Source organism: Eriocheir sinensis, chromosome 65 (assembly GCF_024679095.1).
Source record: "Eriocheir sinensis breed Jianghai 21 chromosome 65, ASM2467909v1, whole genome shotgun sequence".
Lineage (NCBI taxonomy): Eukaryota > Metazoa > Arthropoda > Malacostraca > Decapoda > Varunidae > Eriocheir > Eriocheir sinensis.
The window spans coordinates 9,747,443-9,762,442 of NC_066573.1; the positions used below are offsets into that span (position 1 = coordinate 9,747,443).

Below are 15,000 nucleotides of genomic sequence, written 5' to 3' on the forward strand. Positions count from 1 at the left end.
CATTAAATTAAAAAAACTGCTACCGGGTTAAACAAGGCGACTTAGAGCTACGTTCTTGCTAACAGGTGACTCAGAGGCAAGACTTAATTAAGGCTGCTTAGAGACACAGATGCAGAGAAATGGACTTCAGGTGTGACAGTGTGCCTTGAAGCCGAGTGTGACATTTTGATAACAACCTCCACGCTAAAAGTAAAGTGACTTAGAATGTTAACGATAGACTAGAACCTTACGTGGCACTGCCCGAAGGTGGCTACTTAGTGTGACCAACGGATAACAGCTCGAAAAAATATATTGATGCATATACTTAGAAACTATAAAGATGATAGTATGCATTTATCAACAGGTGCGATAATGCCGAAGAGTATGACACACACACACACACACACACACACACACCACACACACACACTCATACATACATACAGACAGACATACGCATACTATATTGAGTGTTTTTATTTTTATTTATTTATTTATTTAATTTTTTTTTCATGCTTAAGTTTGGATCCGTCCAAAAACACAAACGCCTTTAGATAGGGGGCTCAGTGTGTGTGTGTGTGTGTGTGTGTGTGTGTGTGTGTGTGTGTGTGTGTGTGTGTTGTGTTTATTGATATGTCTCCTGATGTGCTGACTGTGTTACTGGGCGGAGCTCTCAGCAAAATCCTTATAACAACATCGGTTCCAGTCCTGCTCGGCCCAACTCATCATTTCCTTGATTCACGCTCCCGTTCAAGTCTGCGGGAAAGATGTTGATTAATGTTTCGCCTTCGTTTCATTTCAGTCGATGTCATACACTCCTGATGGTGATTGCAATTAAGAGGAATATTAATGGTGGTGATTGGCGTGAATGGGGAGTTTTGGACCGAACTGGAGGGGAACCGAAAGCCACTGATTTTCATACCATCTTTTACCAGAAAAGTGGCGACAGCAAGCTTCTCCCTTACTTCTATTCTTTTATATATTGCTTTTTATGCTTTCTCCTCTTTTTTCTTCATCTTCTTCTTCTTCTTCTTCTTCTCCTTCTTCCTTTCTCTTAACTTATTCATTTAGACCTCCGCTAACTAAACTATAAAACACAACAACAAAAGGAAAATCGGTTAATGTAACCAAGACGCTCAGATTTACACTCGCGTAAATAACTGCGCATTACCCCCATAACACAACACAGCCCGGGGCCGCCAAGACCGCAGACTCACACAGTAGCTTCGTTTGTCACGTTGATACACTCGTGTTCATCAGGCTTCACGGCCCCACTCACACCTGGAACCCCTCCCGCCCCTCTTCCTTCTTCTGGCCAGTTTTTAGGTGTTTCTTAAGCATACATTGAAGGCTTGAGGTTAACGCGTCACAGGTAAGATCGAGGTGCTGTTTTTTATAGCCTCTGGACAAGCGCCAAGAGGTGAGAAGAGCCAGAGACGAGGCCCAGGGTCGGCAGGAGGCGTGGGGAGGGTGACGGAGGCGCGGCGGAGTGAAGTGTGAGACGGGACTTTTTATCAGGGTTGTGGCCAGTTGCGGGGCGACAAAAACGGAGCGGCAGCAGATGTGAGGGCTGCCAACTCCGAGATGGGACACACATCATTAGATCATGGCCGTGGACACACACACACACACACACACACACACATACACACACTCACACACACAATTAGAAGTGTAGAATGACGGGGTCGCCTGGGAAGAAGCCTGATGTGTCCTGACTGAAGGCCTCAAACTGGTGCCTGATTGGGAATTTCGCCACCGCCTCCAGGGACGGCACGGCGATGCGAGCGTGTTTGAGAGGGATGCTGCCGTACAGAGTGTTGATGCGTTCAACGCCCAGGATGCTCCTGTCGCCGTCCTCCGTGAAGAAGGAGCCCCAGAAGGAGCTCATCAGGTCACAGCCGGCGTCGTGCTCCATCGGGTCGCCCACCATGCCCTCGGCCGCCAGCTCCTCAATGATGGCCACCGTGTCAATGCCCTCCTTCGATGGCGTCAACACGTCCTGCGCCAGGTGGTCCCCGATGTAGAGGCAGTGCGGCTGGTCCATGCTTGTCTCTCTCTTTATAAGGTCCAGCAGGTCCCTCCAGTTGCCGCCGGAGTAAGTCTCGTCGATGCGCAGCTTGTGGGCGGGAACTTCGTCACCGTCGTCGGCCCCAACCACCGTGCGGAAGGGCCGATCTGCGGTGAAAAAGCCGGGCTTCTTGGCGGTGCAGATCATGATGTCGAAGTACTCGCGCCAGTCTGGCCCGAGCACGTAGCGGGCGATGTGCGAGGCGTAGTCGATGCTGGAGCCTGAGATGATCGCCGTGTAGGTGTGCTCGTTGATGGCCTTGAGCCACCGCTTTAGCTTGTCGCTCGCCTCGTAGATGTACTTCTCGGGGTGGTGCCTCATCTCGGGAAAGAAGCCGCCCTCGTCTCTGCGGAAGTGTTCCCGCCGATACATGTTGCACATCGCCACGTGCACGTCCGGCCAAATGTCGTACTCCTCCAAGGGACCTTCCTCGGAGCTGTCCTGGGCGTCAACGGCCCTGGCGTACGCCACGGCGGCCGGCATGTCGAAGTAGTCCTTGAAGGAGCGCAGCACCGGGGGCTCTCCGTTGACCGGGTGGTCGCTGAGAGTTCTCATGAAGTCAATCACGGGCTCCCACACGCAGTTCTTGCCGTAGGTGGCGACAATATCGTCCCTGATCATCGGCCGTGTGCCGTGCATGGCGCGAAGAATGCGTCCCGTCTCCGAGCACTTGAGGAAGTTGCCTCGCTTGATGTCAAGGATGAGGCCCTTTTGGAGGAAGTCTATGTCGTCGTCGAGGGGCAGCAGCAGCTCAGGCTCGTAGCCGTACCGGTTCACCATGTAGTTGGCGATGAGGTCATACTCGAGGCGCATAATCTCGCCGACCTTGTAGCGGCAGATGGTGTTGTCCAGGTCGAAGCCGATGAAGTCATAGTCAGAAAACTTGAATGTGTCGTTGTCTGAAAAGGGCTGCTGCTTCTTCCTCTTGTTGTTCTTGCAGTAGTACTTCTTCTTCATCACCTTCTCCTGCAGGGATTCCTGGAGGGATTCCTGGAGGGATTCCTCCTCATCCTTGACGGTGTGCAGCACCATGGTGGCGGTGACGGTGTGACTGTCCTCGTGGTACTCGCTGCACTCTATCGAGATGGACCACTCGCCCCACTCTGGCATTCAGACATGCGAGGAAGGTGTCTTGGGGCAGAGAAGGGGCGCCGAGAACACGCACTAAGAATGGATACAAGAGGATGCTGCTCCTAGTTCACACGGCTGTTTTGGTTGAGTCTCTGCTGCCTCACCCGAGAAGCCTGAGCCTCTCGTGCACTGGTCTGAGGGAGATGAGACACTGCCCTAGTAAGTCCGTTCACAGTTCTCCTACACTTTAAGCTTTCTCTCTGCTCCCCTCATGCATCATCAGCAATGTCACACAGTTCACCGAGGAAGCTCAAAACAGACTTGGATGGCAGGATTGAACGCGAGTCACTTGAAGTCACACAACGCCTGGGCCAGGATTCCTCGAACTGGCGGTGCGGGATGCGTTCATGGCGCTGTCAGGTGGTTGATGGCACGACAGAGAACCAGCTCGTGTGTACCCCAACCAACGTCTGCACAGCTACTGATCGTCACACTGCCCGGCTCTGCTCTGCCCAGCCCTGCCCAGCCCTGCCCTGCCCTGCCCTGCCCTGCCCTGCCCGAACCGTGAATCCGTGCCAACTCTACTCATCCCTCCCTGCCCTTCTCCCCGCTGAACCCCTCTCTCTCTCTATCATTCTCTCTTCTTTCTCTACCTCCTTTTTCCACCTCCGCCTCTCCTTGGCCTCGTGATTGTTGTTTTGCCTCTTTTGAAGCTTTCCTTTTCCCCTCGCTTCCAGAGTCCTCGCCGTTCCCATTGCCTTAACCTTGTTTTCTGCTTTTTTTCTGTTGACCTCACGCTTCCCTTCCACCGCTTCGACTCCCCTGTATCGACCTGTTTGTTTCCCCTTCCCACACCTGGCACATGATGGATGGTACACCCTCGCCTGATATCCCCTAATCCCCCTCACCCCGTCCCCCTCCTGAGACCGTCTTCTCCTCGCTCCATCTCCTCGACTTTCCCTTTTATCTCTCGGCCGCCAGGTTACTCAATCAACGAAAGCCTCCTCGTGTTTACTCCTATCTCAAGAAGGTCCTCTGCCCCCGTCTGGCCATACAAACATCTCGCTTCACATGCTGTCTTCCTCCACCTCTTCCTCCACCTCCTTCTCCTACACCTCCTCCTCCTCCTCTAACTCCCTATCTATCTCACTCACACCCACCATTGCCTAAACACACTCGCACGCATACAGTTCTAAGAAGCCTATATTCTCTCTCTCTCTCTCTCTCTCTCTCTCTCTCTCTCTCTCTCTCTCTCTCTCTCTCTCTCTCTCTCTCTCTCTCTCTCTCTCTCTCTCTCTCTCTCTCTCTCTCTCTCTCTCTCTCTCTCTCTCTCTCTCTCTCTCTCTCTCTCTCTCTCTCTCTCGCTCTCTCGCTCTCGCTCTTTTCCTTTAATCGTGCATTCACAGGAGAGGCAACACCAGAAACTCGACCTCACAATTTCTTATTCCGCCAAAAGTGATTTGAATCTTTTCCCTGAATTCTACAAGCAACATTACGAGGGACTTGACTTTCTTGGTCTTTTGTGTGTATATACCTTTGCTTGCTTGCGTGTGTGTGCGTGTGTGTATAGGAGATTGATAGCTAGATAAAAGGATAGACAGAGAAAGGGAGAGTTGTTTTTATTGGTGGTGGTGGTGGTGGTGGCGATGATGGTGAAGTCGAGAGCCAGCCAACCAGACCTTACGCAGCCAACTCGCTAACCAAACAACCAGTCAGCCATCCAACCAGCCATGCCAGCCAGTCGAAGATAAACCTAGTACAACAAACAGACAGACAGACGGACAGACAGACGGGGAGTTAGCCTGGTATATAAATAAACAAACGCACTAACAAATTCGACGCCAAGACCCAACTCCAGACAAACAGCCGCGTATATAAACCGATAGAGGAGAGGGAGAGCGCCGTTGCTGTCGCTATCAGTAATGAAAAGTGCAGCAAACACGAAAATAAATGTCGTGTTCTTGAAACTTTTCATCACCGCTCCTCCTCCTCCTCCTCCTCCTCCTCCTCTTCCCGACCTTCCTCTTCCCTCCCGCCCTTGCTCCCTTTCTCTATCTCACTTTTTTTTTAATTTCCCTATTCTTTTACCTTCATCTTCCTTGCCCTCCAGCATTCTCTCTCTCTCTCTCTCTCTCTCTCTCTCTCTCTCTCTCTCTCTCTCTCTCTCTCTCTCTCTCTCTCTCTCTCTCTCTCTCTCTCTCTCTCTCTCTCTCTCTCTCTCTCTCTCTCTCTCTCTCTCTCTCTCTCTCTCCCCTTATGATTTCCTCTTTCCCTCCTTTCATTTCCCAGTCTTTTGATCTCATAAAACTCATTTATACGATAGATGGCCTTGAACACACACACACACACACACACACACACACACACACACACACACACACACACACACACACACACACACATTGATAGCCCGAACATATATTTCCCCTGGGGTATTTTTTTTTTCCGTGAAGCAGCCAATCTCTTGCTAACCGCCCCTTCCCCTCCAGCCCACCAATTTCATATTTGGATGACGATTGGTTGCAAGAGTGTCCCACCAACCCGAGGAAGAAGACAAACAGACAAAGCGAGAGAACAGACAGACAGACAGGCAGGAAACGAGGCAGACAGACTTATAGTTACGTTGATACAGAGCTAGCTAGATAGACTTATAAACAGATGGATAGATAGACCATTTCATTGACGAAAAAATACGTCAACTGCAATATGATAGATAAGAATAGTCTATTAGCTAAGTATACTATATAACTAAAGCATCAGCAGTGGAAGTTCATAGAGGTATAGAGTGCACAAGAATCCAAGTGACGTAGACGAGATACACAAAAGTAGACGAAGAGGAAAACGGCAAAAAAGATCCAGTCGAAGGTGTGACATAAGTGGTTTCTCAGACGAAGTAAATGGCATCAAAAGAGTTCCTGATTGTTGTCACCAAGAGGAGGAGGACAGGTTAGTGTTCTTCTCGCGATCATGTGTGGCGCTGCGTCTTTGCTTCAGATTATATGAAATTCCGCGGAAATAACTAGCGGACCACGTGTAGCCTTGGCAGGGGGGAAAAAGCACCACTGACCTGGCACCCCGACACACGTGAAGACTAATTAAAACTCACCTGCCTGCTTCCACGGCCCTTCCCCCTCCCCCGTCTCCCTCTCCCCCCTCTTGGCTCGCGTAGAAAAAGGGTCCTTGGTAATCAACTGGGAACGAACTTTTGAAATAATATTAATGACGAGACCGATCCCACGAGTCCATCAGCGAGACACGAGTACTGAAAAGTTTGTGAGTGAGTGAATGAGTGAGTGAGTTAGAGAAGAAGGAAAAGATTTGGAGTTAGGGAAATGGATATGATATGTGTGTGTTTGTTCGTCTGTAGGGGGTTGTGTGTCTGTCTGTGTGTGTGTGTGTGTGTGTGAGAGAGAGAGAGAGAGAGAGAGAGAGAGAGAGAGAGAGAGAGAGAGAGTTACATAATTCAATCAACATTTCTCCACATAGCAACGGTTATGTCAGAATCTCGAAGGGAAAAAATATAATCCTCGTCTTTGTGTGATAAAAATAGTTCATAGAAAACCGCAATAGACGCAGATTAACTTCTTAAGATGTCATGGAAATATATCTTACGTTCGATATTTTTTGTTGTCTCCTTGGAATTAACTTTGTGGAATTTCTTTTAATAAATGTTATTGCTTGTCTTTTCTTTATGCCCTGTTTTGCCTTTTCTTTAACCTTTCTTTCTTCTAATCTTTTGTGTTTAAATTTTCCTTCTTATCATTCCCCTTTTCTTCATTTCTTTTTTTTATTTCTGTATTTTTCGTGTTTAACTTTTTTTATTTTCTTCCCTTCTAGTCTAGTTGTGTTATGCTTCTTTTTTTCATAATTTTTCTTTCAATATTTATGATTAACTTATTTCCCTTCTCTTAGTTTCTTTTCCTTTCTTCGCCTGCTTCCTTTCTCTCAACTCTTTTTTTCAGTTATTTCCCATTTCAGTCTTTCTTTTACTTTAATTTCAACATATTTATCTTCCTATTTTCCCTTCTCCTTTGCTCCTCTTCTTTTCTCTCTCTTACTCATTCGTCTCTAACCCTCTTTCCTCCCCTTTCATAACGCTTTTTCCTTTCCTTCTTTCTCCCTTATTTCAACTTTTTCGTGTATGTCATCTTCCTTATATTATCTCTTTCGTTTCTTGTTTATTATTTCTTCCTTCTCTCCCATTCCCTCCCTTGGTGATTCATTTCTTCCTCTTCTTTTCCCATTATCCTATTTATGTTCATTCTGGTTAATAGCTCTCATATCCTTCATTATAATTATTTTTTTTTATATTTTCTCCTTCTGTTGTTGATAATGGCACCCGTCCTTATCTTTCATATGTTTCCAGTATTTAATTCTTTTTTCCTCTCCTGTTTTTGATTAAGCTCTTTTTTTTTCCTCATTAGATTTTCCGTTCTTTCCACGTTTTCTTACTCTCTCTCTCTCTCTCTCTCTCTCTCTCTCTCTCTCTCTCTCTCTCTCTCTCTCTCTCTCTCTCTCTCTCTCTCTCTCTCTCTCTCTCTCTCTCTCTCTCTCTCTCTCTCTCTCTCTCTCTCTCTCTCTCAGCTCACCTTAATACTCACCTGACTTTCTTACCTGATCCTCGCTAATTGCGCCTTCCTTCCTGCCCACCTAACTCTCCGCTGGAATTTTATTTTCGCAGAAGAAAGAAAAACGAAGGAAAAACATCTTAGAGAGCGAGAGAGAGAGAGAGAGAGAGATCGAGAGAGAGAGAGAGAGAGAGAGAGAGAGATTTACTTTTTCCCTGAACCGTCGTTTGGCAAGCTGATTCTGTTTACTTGTTGGTCTGTCTGTTTACACTCATGTTTCTCTCTCTCTCTCTCTCTCTCTCTCTCTCTCTCTCTCTCTCTCTCTCTCTCTCTCTCTCTCTCTCTCTCTCTCTCTCTCTCTCTCTCTCTCTCTCTCTTTCGCAGAAGTTAGAAAAAGAATGAAAGCGATTAGAGAAAATTAGTGGGGAGATAACCAGAGAGAGAGAAGAGGATCAGGCAGGGATATACCGCGTGGGAGCAGAGGATGGAAAAATAAGTTGAAAGGCGAGACTTGAGGAACAGAAAGATGAGGAAACGCGAAGGAGAAACGAAACTCTAAACTCTAGCAGGAGAGAGAGTACTTGAACCGCCTGCTTATTCAGATTTTAGCATAAGAAGAGTGTAGAACGTGGGAAGTACGGGGAAGAAGAACAGAAGAGACTTACGGGACACAGTAGTTAACACCTCCCAGTACTAAGCAAATGCAAATAGATAAGAAGTTAGGAAGGGATGGAGACTTAGAGGTGAAGCGAGGAACTGTTTATGCGTGTTGATAGAACGACGAAGTTATTATTGATAGATAACATAACTTTGGAAATCCACATGAATAGTGAAATAACATTATCGTTAGGTAGAATTGAGAGAGAGAGAGAGAGAGAGAGAGAGAGAGAGAGAGAGAGAGAGAGAGAGGAATGGAAATTGAAAAAGAATACCTCATTATACCGGCAATTACGGGGCCTAATTGCATTTGACTCACATTTCACTTATTAACATGCACTTGTTTTGCCCGGTATCGAAAAATGAATGTGCGGTTTCTTTCCTCTCTCCTGTTTTCATGTATCTTAATATCGGCGGCCATTTCCATCAGGCTCGTTCACTTTAATGTAAGCTTTTTTTTTCCCTTTCCCTTTTTATCTCACCCTTGTCATCCTTGTAGTTCTCCTCCTCTTTCTCGCTCTCTCCTTCTCTTCTCCTATTCCTCGTTACGTCTCTATTGGTCTCCTCCTTGTCATCCTTTTCGTTCTCCTCCTCTTTCTCGCTCTCTCTTTCTCTTCTCCTATTCCTCGTTACGTCTCTATTGGTCTCCTCCTTGTCACCCTTTTCGTTCTCCTCCTCTTTCTCGCTCTCTCCTTCTCTTCTCCTATTCCTCGTTACGTCTCTATCGGTCTCCTCCTTGTCATCCTTTTCGTTCTCCTTCTCTTTCTCGTCCTCCTTCCCTTCGTCACTATCCTCGTTCCCCTTCTATCGCTCTCATTCTTGCCATCCTTTTCGTTCTCTTCCTCTTTCTCAAACGCGTCATCGTTCTCTTTGCCCCTCGTCCTCTTTCACCCTCTCACCTGATTCACCTGTCCTCCCTGCACTCTCGTATTTATTTGTAACACCTGCAAATTTGCGTTGGATAGTAAACCCTCGACCCGTTACATGTTCCTCTTCCTCCTCCTACGTCTCCTTGCCTTCTATCCCTTTTTCCTTCACTTGGTGCTATTTCTTCCTCCTGCATATCCCCCTTGTCTTATTTCTCTTTCTCCTGTTTTTCGTCTTCCTCCTTGAACTCCTCCTCCTCCTCCTCGTTCTCCTCCTCGTCATCCTTTTCCTCACGTTTCTCCTTCCTCTTCATCGTGTATTTTTTGGAATGGGAAACTAAAACAAAACTTCCGAGGTACGGGGATGCATAATGAAATACCGATGGCTTTCAGGATAAATATGAAACACGGGAAGATGGGGAGGGTGGGAAAGAGGAATTCAGAGGGGCGGAAAGTCAGGGAAAGGGAAGAGAGAGGAGGGGAGATGGCGAGGTCTTGGACAGGGTGGAAAGGGAAAAGGGAATATGAATGTTTGATTTTGATTTTTTTATGAATATGCAATCAGCATCGAATCCGACTATCATAAAACTTTTTCTTCTTAAACACACACACACACACACACACACACTCGCAGTATCTTCCACAGGTTCATCTTCGTGTGTTTTCCGACGTTTTCATTCATCTCGAGAAACGGATTGAGAGTTGCTGGAGTTGCTGGACTGAGTCGTTCAAAGGCTCGGCTCGGGAAAGTCAAATATGTGAGTGTGTGTATTGAATGTAACACCACCGAGTTCCGAGAGACCCTGGCGCTGTGACCTCTCAGCTCTTCTGTGGCTCAGTTGGTTTGCTGCCCTGCCTTCTCGGAAAGAGCCATAGAGGTTTGATCCCTGGCATTCACTGGTTTTACATTTTGAGATTTGTCGCTTCATCGCCGTTTCTCGTGTGTGTGTGTGTGTGTGTGTGTGTGTGTGTGTGTGTGTGTGTGTTCACCGTGTGCTGACCACGCGATAGACTTGCGATCACCAGCCATTACCCTTTCGGAATGAACATAGAGTTTACAAATGACATATCTCTGGGCACAGCTAAATCCTCACACCCACACACACCCTAGAGGCGGGACACAACCCCCGACTGATACCCGGTACTCATTCACTGATGGGTTGTAATATATATATCGTCGTATGTATATGAATGTATGACTGTATTTGTTTATTTATCGTTACATTAATTGAAGTTAAATTAAACGTTATTACTGGGAACGCAGATTAAAGGAGATAAGCATCCGTCTCCAATCCTCCCGGGCATCGAACACAGGGCCTCGCAGTCCTAAGGCGAGCGTGCTACCTCTGCACAACAAAGCTACTCTGTGTGTGTGTGTGTGTGTGTGTGTGTACTTTTTGGAATCGCCGTAATTATTGTAGTTTTAGTTGTAATAGCAGGAGTAGCAGCAGCAGCAGCAACAGTAGTAGTAGTAGTAGTAGTAGTAGTAGTAGTAGTAGTAGTAGAAATGGTAGTTGTAGTGGTAGTGACTGCAGATTAACAAAAAGTAACCATGCTCAATAATATTGCCGAAGAAAATCATGTGAGAAAATACGGTTATCTACAGAGAGAGAGAGAGAGAGAGAGAGAGAGAGAGAGAGAGAGAGAACACGAGAGGGGGAGAGAGAAAACAAACATGACCGAGCAAATAAACAGAATCACAGGAGGGAAAACTTTATATTCCCGGCGTAAACCCCAGCATTCTACCCGCTTCCCGGGCAAAAGTGGCCTGAAATAGCACGCCAGCAGAGAGGAGAGGAGTCGGCGGCTGCGCGGCCCGCCAAGCCAAGCCAAGCCACACCACTCAACAAGTCAGTCAGTCCCTTTTCCAAGATGGTACTGCGTCGGGATGTAAACATTTCGCGCCTCCTCTTTCTACGTCTTCCTGGGACGGTTCTGTTCCCGGTAGCCGCCTTGTTTCCCTGTTCCGTCGCTGCCTCGCTCCGGGAAAGGGATAATAGGCGTGATCTTATCAAGTTTTTACGCTTTTTAGTTTGAATATAGATATTTAACCCGTAGAAGCGTGCATAATGAGGGTGACATTTAACGTGTCGAGAGAGAGAGAGAGAGATTGCTGCTTCATCCTTTTTTCATCATCATCATCTCATCCCTTTGATCCTTAACCAATACACGTGCGTAAAGTCTTGTATGCTACAGGTACTTCAGATGGTTTTCTTCCGTGGTCACGACTTTCATGCAGGTCTCTTTGATAATTGCTCTCTCTCTCTCTCTCTCTCTCTCTCTCTCTCTCTCTCTCTCTCTCTCTCTCTCTCTCTCTCTCTCTCTCTCTCTCTCTCTCAAACACACACACACACACACAAACCTTCCGCACAGTGCATATTGCCAGAGAAAGCAAACACGATCCCATCTTGTTTGTCTTAGTTCTGAGCATTGAGAGAGGAGCAATTCCAAACACTTGAACTCTAGGAACCAAACTTCTGAGAAACTACTGCCTTGTATGAGAGCAGCACCTGTAGCAACACCCACACGACAACAGGAAAAAGTGGGTCTTCTTAGGCAGATTTTAAGTGAAAGGCGATAAGGGAGCGCATGCGTCAGTGTTTACAAGAGGGTCTCCAGCAACACGGGAGAGGCCAATTACTAACAGGCGCCAGATAAAAAAAAATATAGCCGGTCGTAGGGAAAGAGGATAAGAGTTCTAGTCCTTAGAATCGAGCCTCTGGAAGACGGATAATGACGAAAACAAGATCAGCTCTCACCATTGTAGCGGCGCCTCATTAGGTAACGAAGAGGAAAACATAAGTCACTCACATGGGTTGCGAAGTGTTGTGAATCGTTTCGGAGTGTTTTTAAGCGCAACGCAAAGTAACGATGCCTTACCAAACGTTACAAAATGCTAATAAACTTGACCAAATATTACCGAACGTTGCAAAATGTTACCAAACGCTTCCACAGGCTTTAAAACGATACTAAATCATTCAGAACGATACCAAATGCTACCAAACGATACTAAATGCTGAAAAACGATGCCAAATGCTACAAAACGATACTAAATGCTACAAAACGATACCAAATGCTGTAAAACGATACCAAATGCTTCAAAACGATACCAAATGCTACAAAACGATACCAAATGCTGTAAAACGATACCAAATGCTTTAAAACGATACCAAATGCTACAAAACGATACCAAATGCTGTAAAACGATACCAAATGCTTCAAAACGATACCAAATGCTGTAAAACGATACCAAATGCTGTAAAACGATACCAAATGCTTCAAAACGATACCAAATGCTACAAAACGATACCAAATGCTGTAAAACGATACCAAATACTGCAAAACGATACCAAATGCTACAAAACGATACCAAATGCTTCAAAACGATACCAAATGCTTCAAAACGATACCAAATGCTACAAAACGATACCAAATGCTGTAAAACGATACCAAATACTGCAAAACGATACCAAATGCTACAAAACGATACCAAATGCTTCAAAACGATACCAAATGCTACAAAACGATACCAAATGCTTCAAAACGATACCAAATGCTACAAAACGATACCAAATGCTACAAAACGATACCAAATGCTACAAAACGATACCAAATGCTACAAAACGATACCAAATGCTGCAAAACGATACAAAATGTTATAAAAATGTTACTAAAGTCCTACAAACGTTACCAAATCCTTCAAAACGTTTCTAAATGCTACTGACTGCTTCTAAATGCTTGCAAACTTAAGCATTTTTCACAGGTGGCACGAACTATTACGAAGCATTACTGAATATTCCGTGCAACGTTTGAAAATGTTATCTAACGTTGCGAAACATTACCGAGCATTACTGAATGTTGCCAAACGTTACAAAAAGATCCGAAATATTACGAGAAAAGTACTCCTGACCGAGGCTGTGACGCAGTATAGGTCAAGGAAGGAGCCGCCTCCACACGAGACCACCACCAAAACAGAAGCCAACCAACCAACCAGCCACCGCGCCTTCGAGAACCTTTATAAACTGCGACAGCGACCCACATGTTCCTGGCGGTGAGGGTGATGCTGCGGCGGCGGGCTGAGGGGGGCGGGAGATAAATAAACGGAAAAGACGCGGTCACTGCGGAAAGCCATTGGGAATCAGTTCAAGGAGGAAAACTAAAAGCGCCTTGTTGTTCTACGTGCTTGCCGTCAGAGCTGCTAAATCCCGTCATGTTTATTCCTCCCCCCCCCACTCGCTCCCTCCCCCTTCGTTCCCTCTCCCTCTTCTTCTCCCTCACACACCCAAAGAACACTGCCAAGGGAAAGGTGGGTCTTGAGAAAAAGCCTTGGACACACCCACCTCTCTCTCTCTCTCTCTCTCTCTCTCTCTCTCTCTCTCTCTCTCTCTCTCTCTCTCTCTCTCTCTCTCTCTCTCTCTCTCTCTCTCTCTCTCTCTCTCTCCCTGCTCATAAGAACCACACACACACACACACACACACACACACACACACACACACACACACACACACACACACACACACGCATTGTTTATCCTCACTATAATGTTGCTGCTCCAGGCTTGCAAACAGGCACTCCCGCACTAAATGAATAAAAAGATAAATAAATAAGTAGATAAATATGTTGATAAATAAATGGTCTGTGTTAAATGTTTGTGTTGTGGAGAATTTTGTAGATCTGAGACGTGGCTTTAATAATTTGAGGTGTGTAAAGTGACAGGTATACAGGTGTTAGAGATAGATATATAGGTTAATAGATAGATAGGTAGATAGAGAGAGAGAGAGAGAGAGAGAGAGAGAGAGAGAGAGAGAGAGAGAGAGAGAGAGAGAGAGAGAGAGAATGTAAATAGTTCCTTCTCCTCCCTTCCTTCTGACCTGCCACACATGTTTACGGAAAGATGAAGGAGGGAATATTTTCAGATCTGCTTCGTCGTTTTTTCTTTCCCCTCTTTTTTTCTTCTCCTTTTTTTTCTCTTCTCCGTCTCTTCCTGTATACCACACGCGCCTGCTTCCCCTTGCGTTCTCTTCCTGGTGTGAAGTTTTGCGTGTAATGTTCATGTTTTATTTTTTTTATTTTTGTTTTGTTTTTGGGAACGATTTGTATCTGAATCGATGCCTCTCGCTTCCGTGTGGGTAGTGGTTTTGATGTATGTGTTGTTGTTGATGGTGGTGGTGGTGTTGTTGTTGTTCTTGTTGTTGTTGGTGGTGGTGGTGGCGTTATTGTCGTTGATGATGTTTTTGTTGTCGTTGTTATTGCCGTTGTTGTTCCTGTGATGGTGGAAATGATGGGATTAATGGATGATCACAACAACAGTAAAAGCTTTGTTTAGAATTCTCGTCGTTTTAGTCCTTGTTTTCGTTGTTGTTGTTGTTGTTGTTGTTGGTGGTGGTGGTGGTGTTTGTACTGAAAGCTAATTAAAAGTTTTTGGTGAAATTCGGAGAAAATTACATGAACGTTTACCATTTCGATTGAATAAATGTAAACACACACACACACACACACACACACACACACACACACACACACACACACACACACACACACATACACACACACACACACACACATCAAGTTTACTTAAAACCTAAAAATAAAACCTCAAACACCCAAGAACTCCCAAACATATCAGGAAAAAGAAACAAATATTGCCTGTAGAAGAAAAAAAATGTGTGTATGTTTATGGCAAGACCAACAACACCAACATCAGTAACAACAGCAACAACATCAACAAAAACAAATATGCTCTTGAATCTTGGAGGAAGTAAACAGTGGGTGGGTGGGTTTGCCGTA

The 15,000-nt window shown here is 45.8% G+C and overlaps 1 protein-coding gene across 1 annotated transcript in view; it reads right to left on the reverse strand.

The window, feature by feature from the left end:
- LOC126987616 (5'-nucleotidase domain-containing protein 1-like) overlaps positions 1–3,644 on the reverse strand; it is a 4,484-nt gene extending 840 nt beyond the window's left edge. The window contains exon 1 of the mRNA XM_050844739.1: positions 1–3,644. This exon is cut by the window's left edge and continues 840 nt beyond it. Within this exon, the coding sequence (XP_050700696.1) occupies positions 1,646–3,160 (1,515 nt within the window). The 5' untranslated portion in view covers positions 3,161–3,644 and the 3' untranslated portion in view covers positions 1–1,645.
- Positions 3,645–15,000: the final 11,356 nt, after the last annotated feature.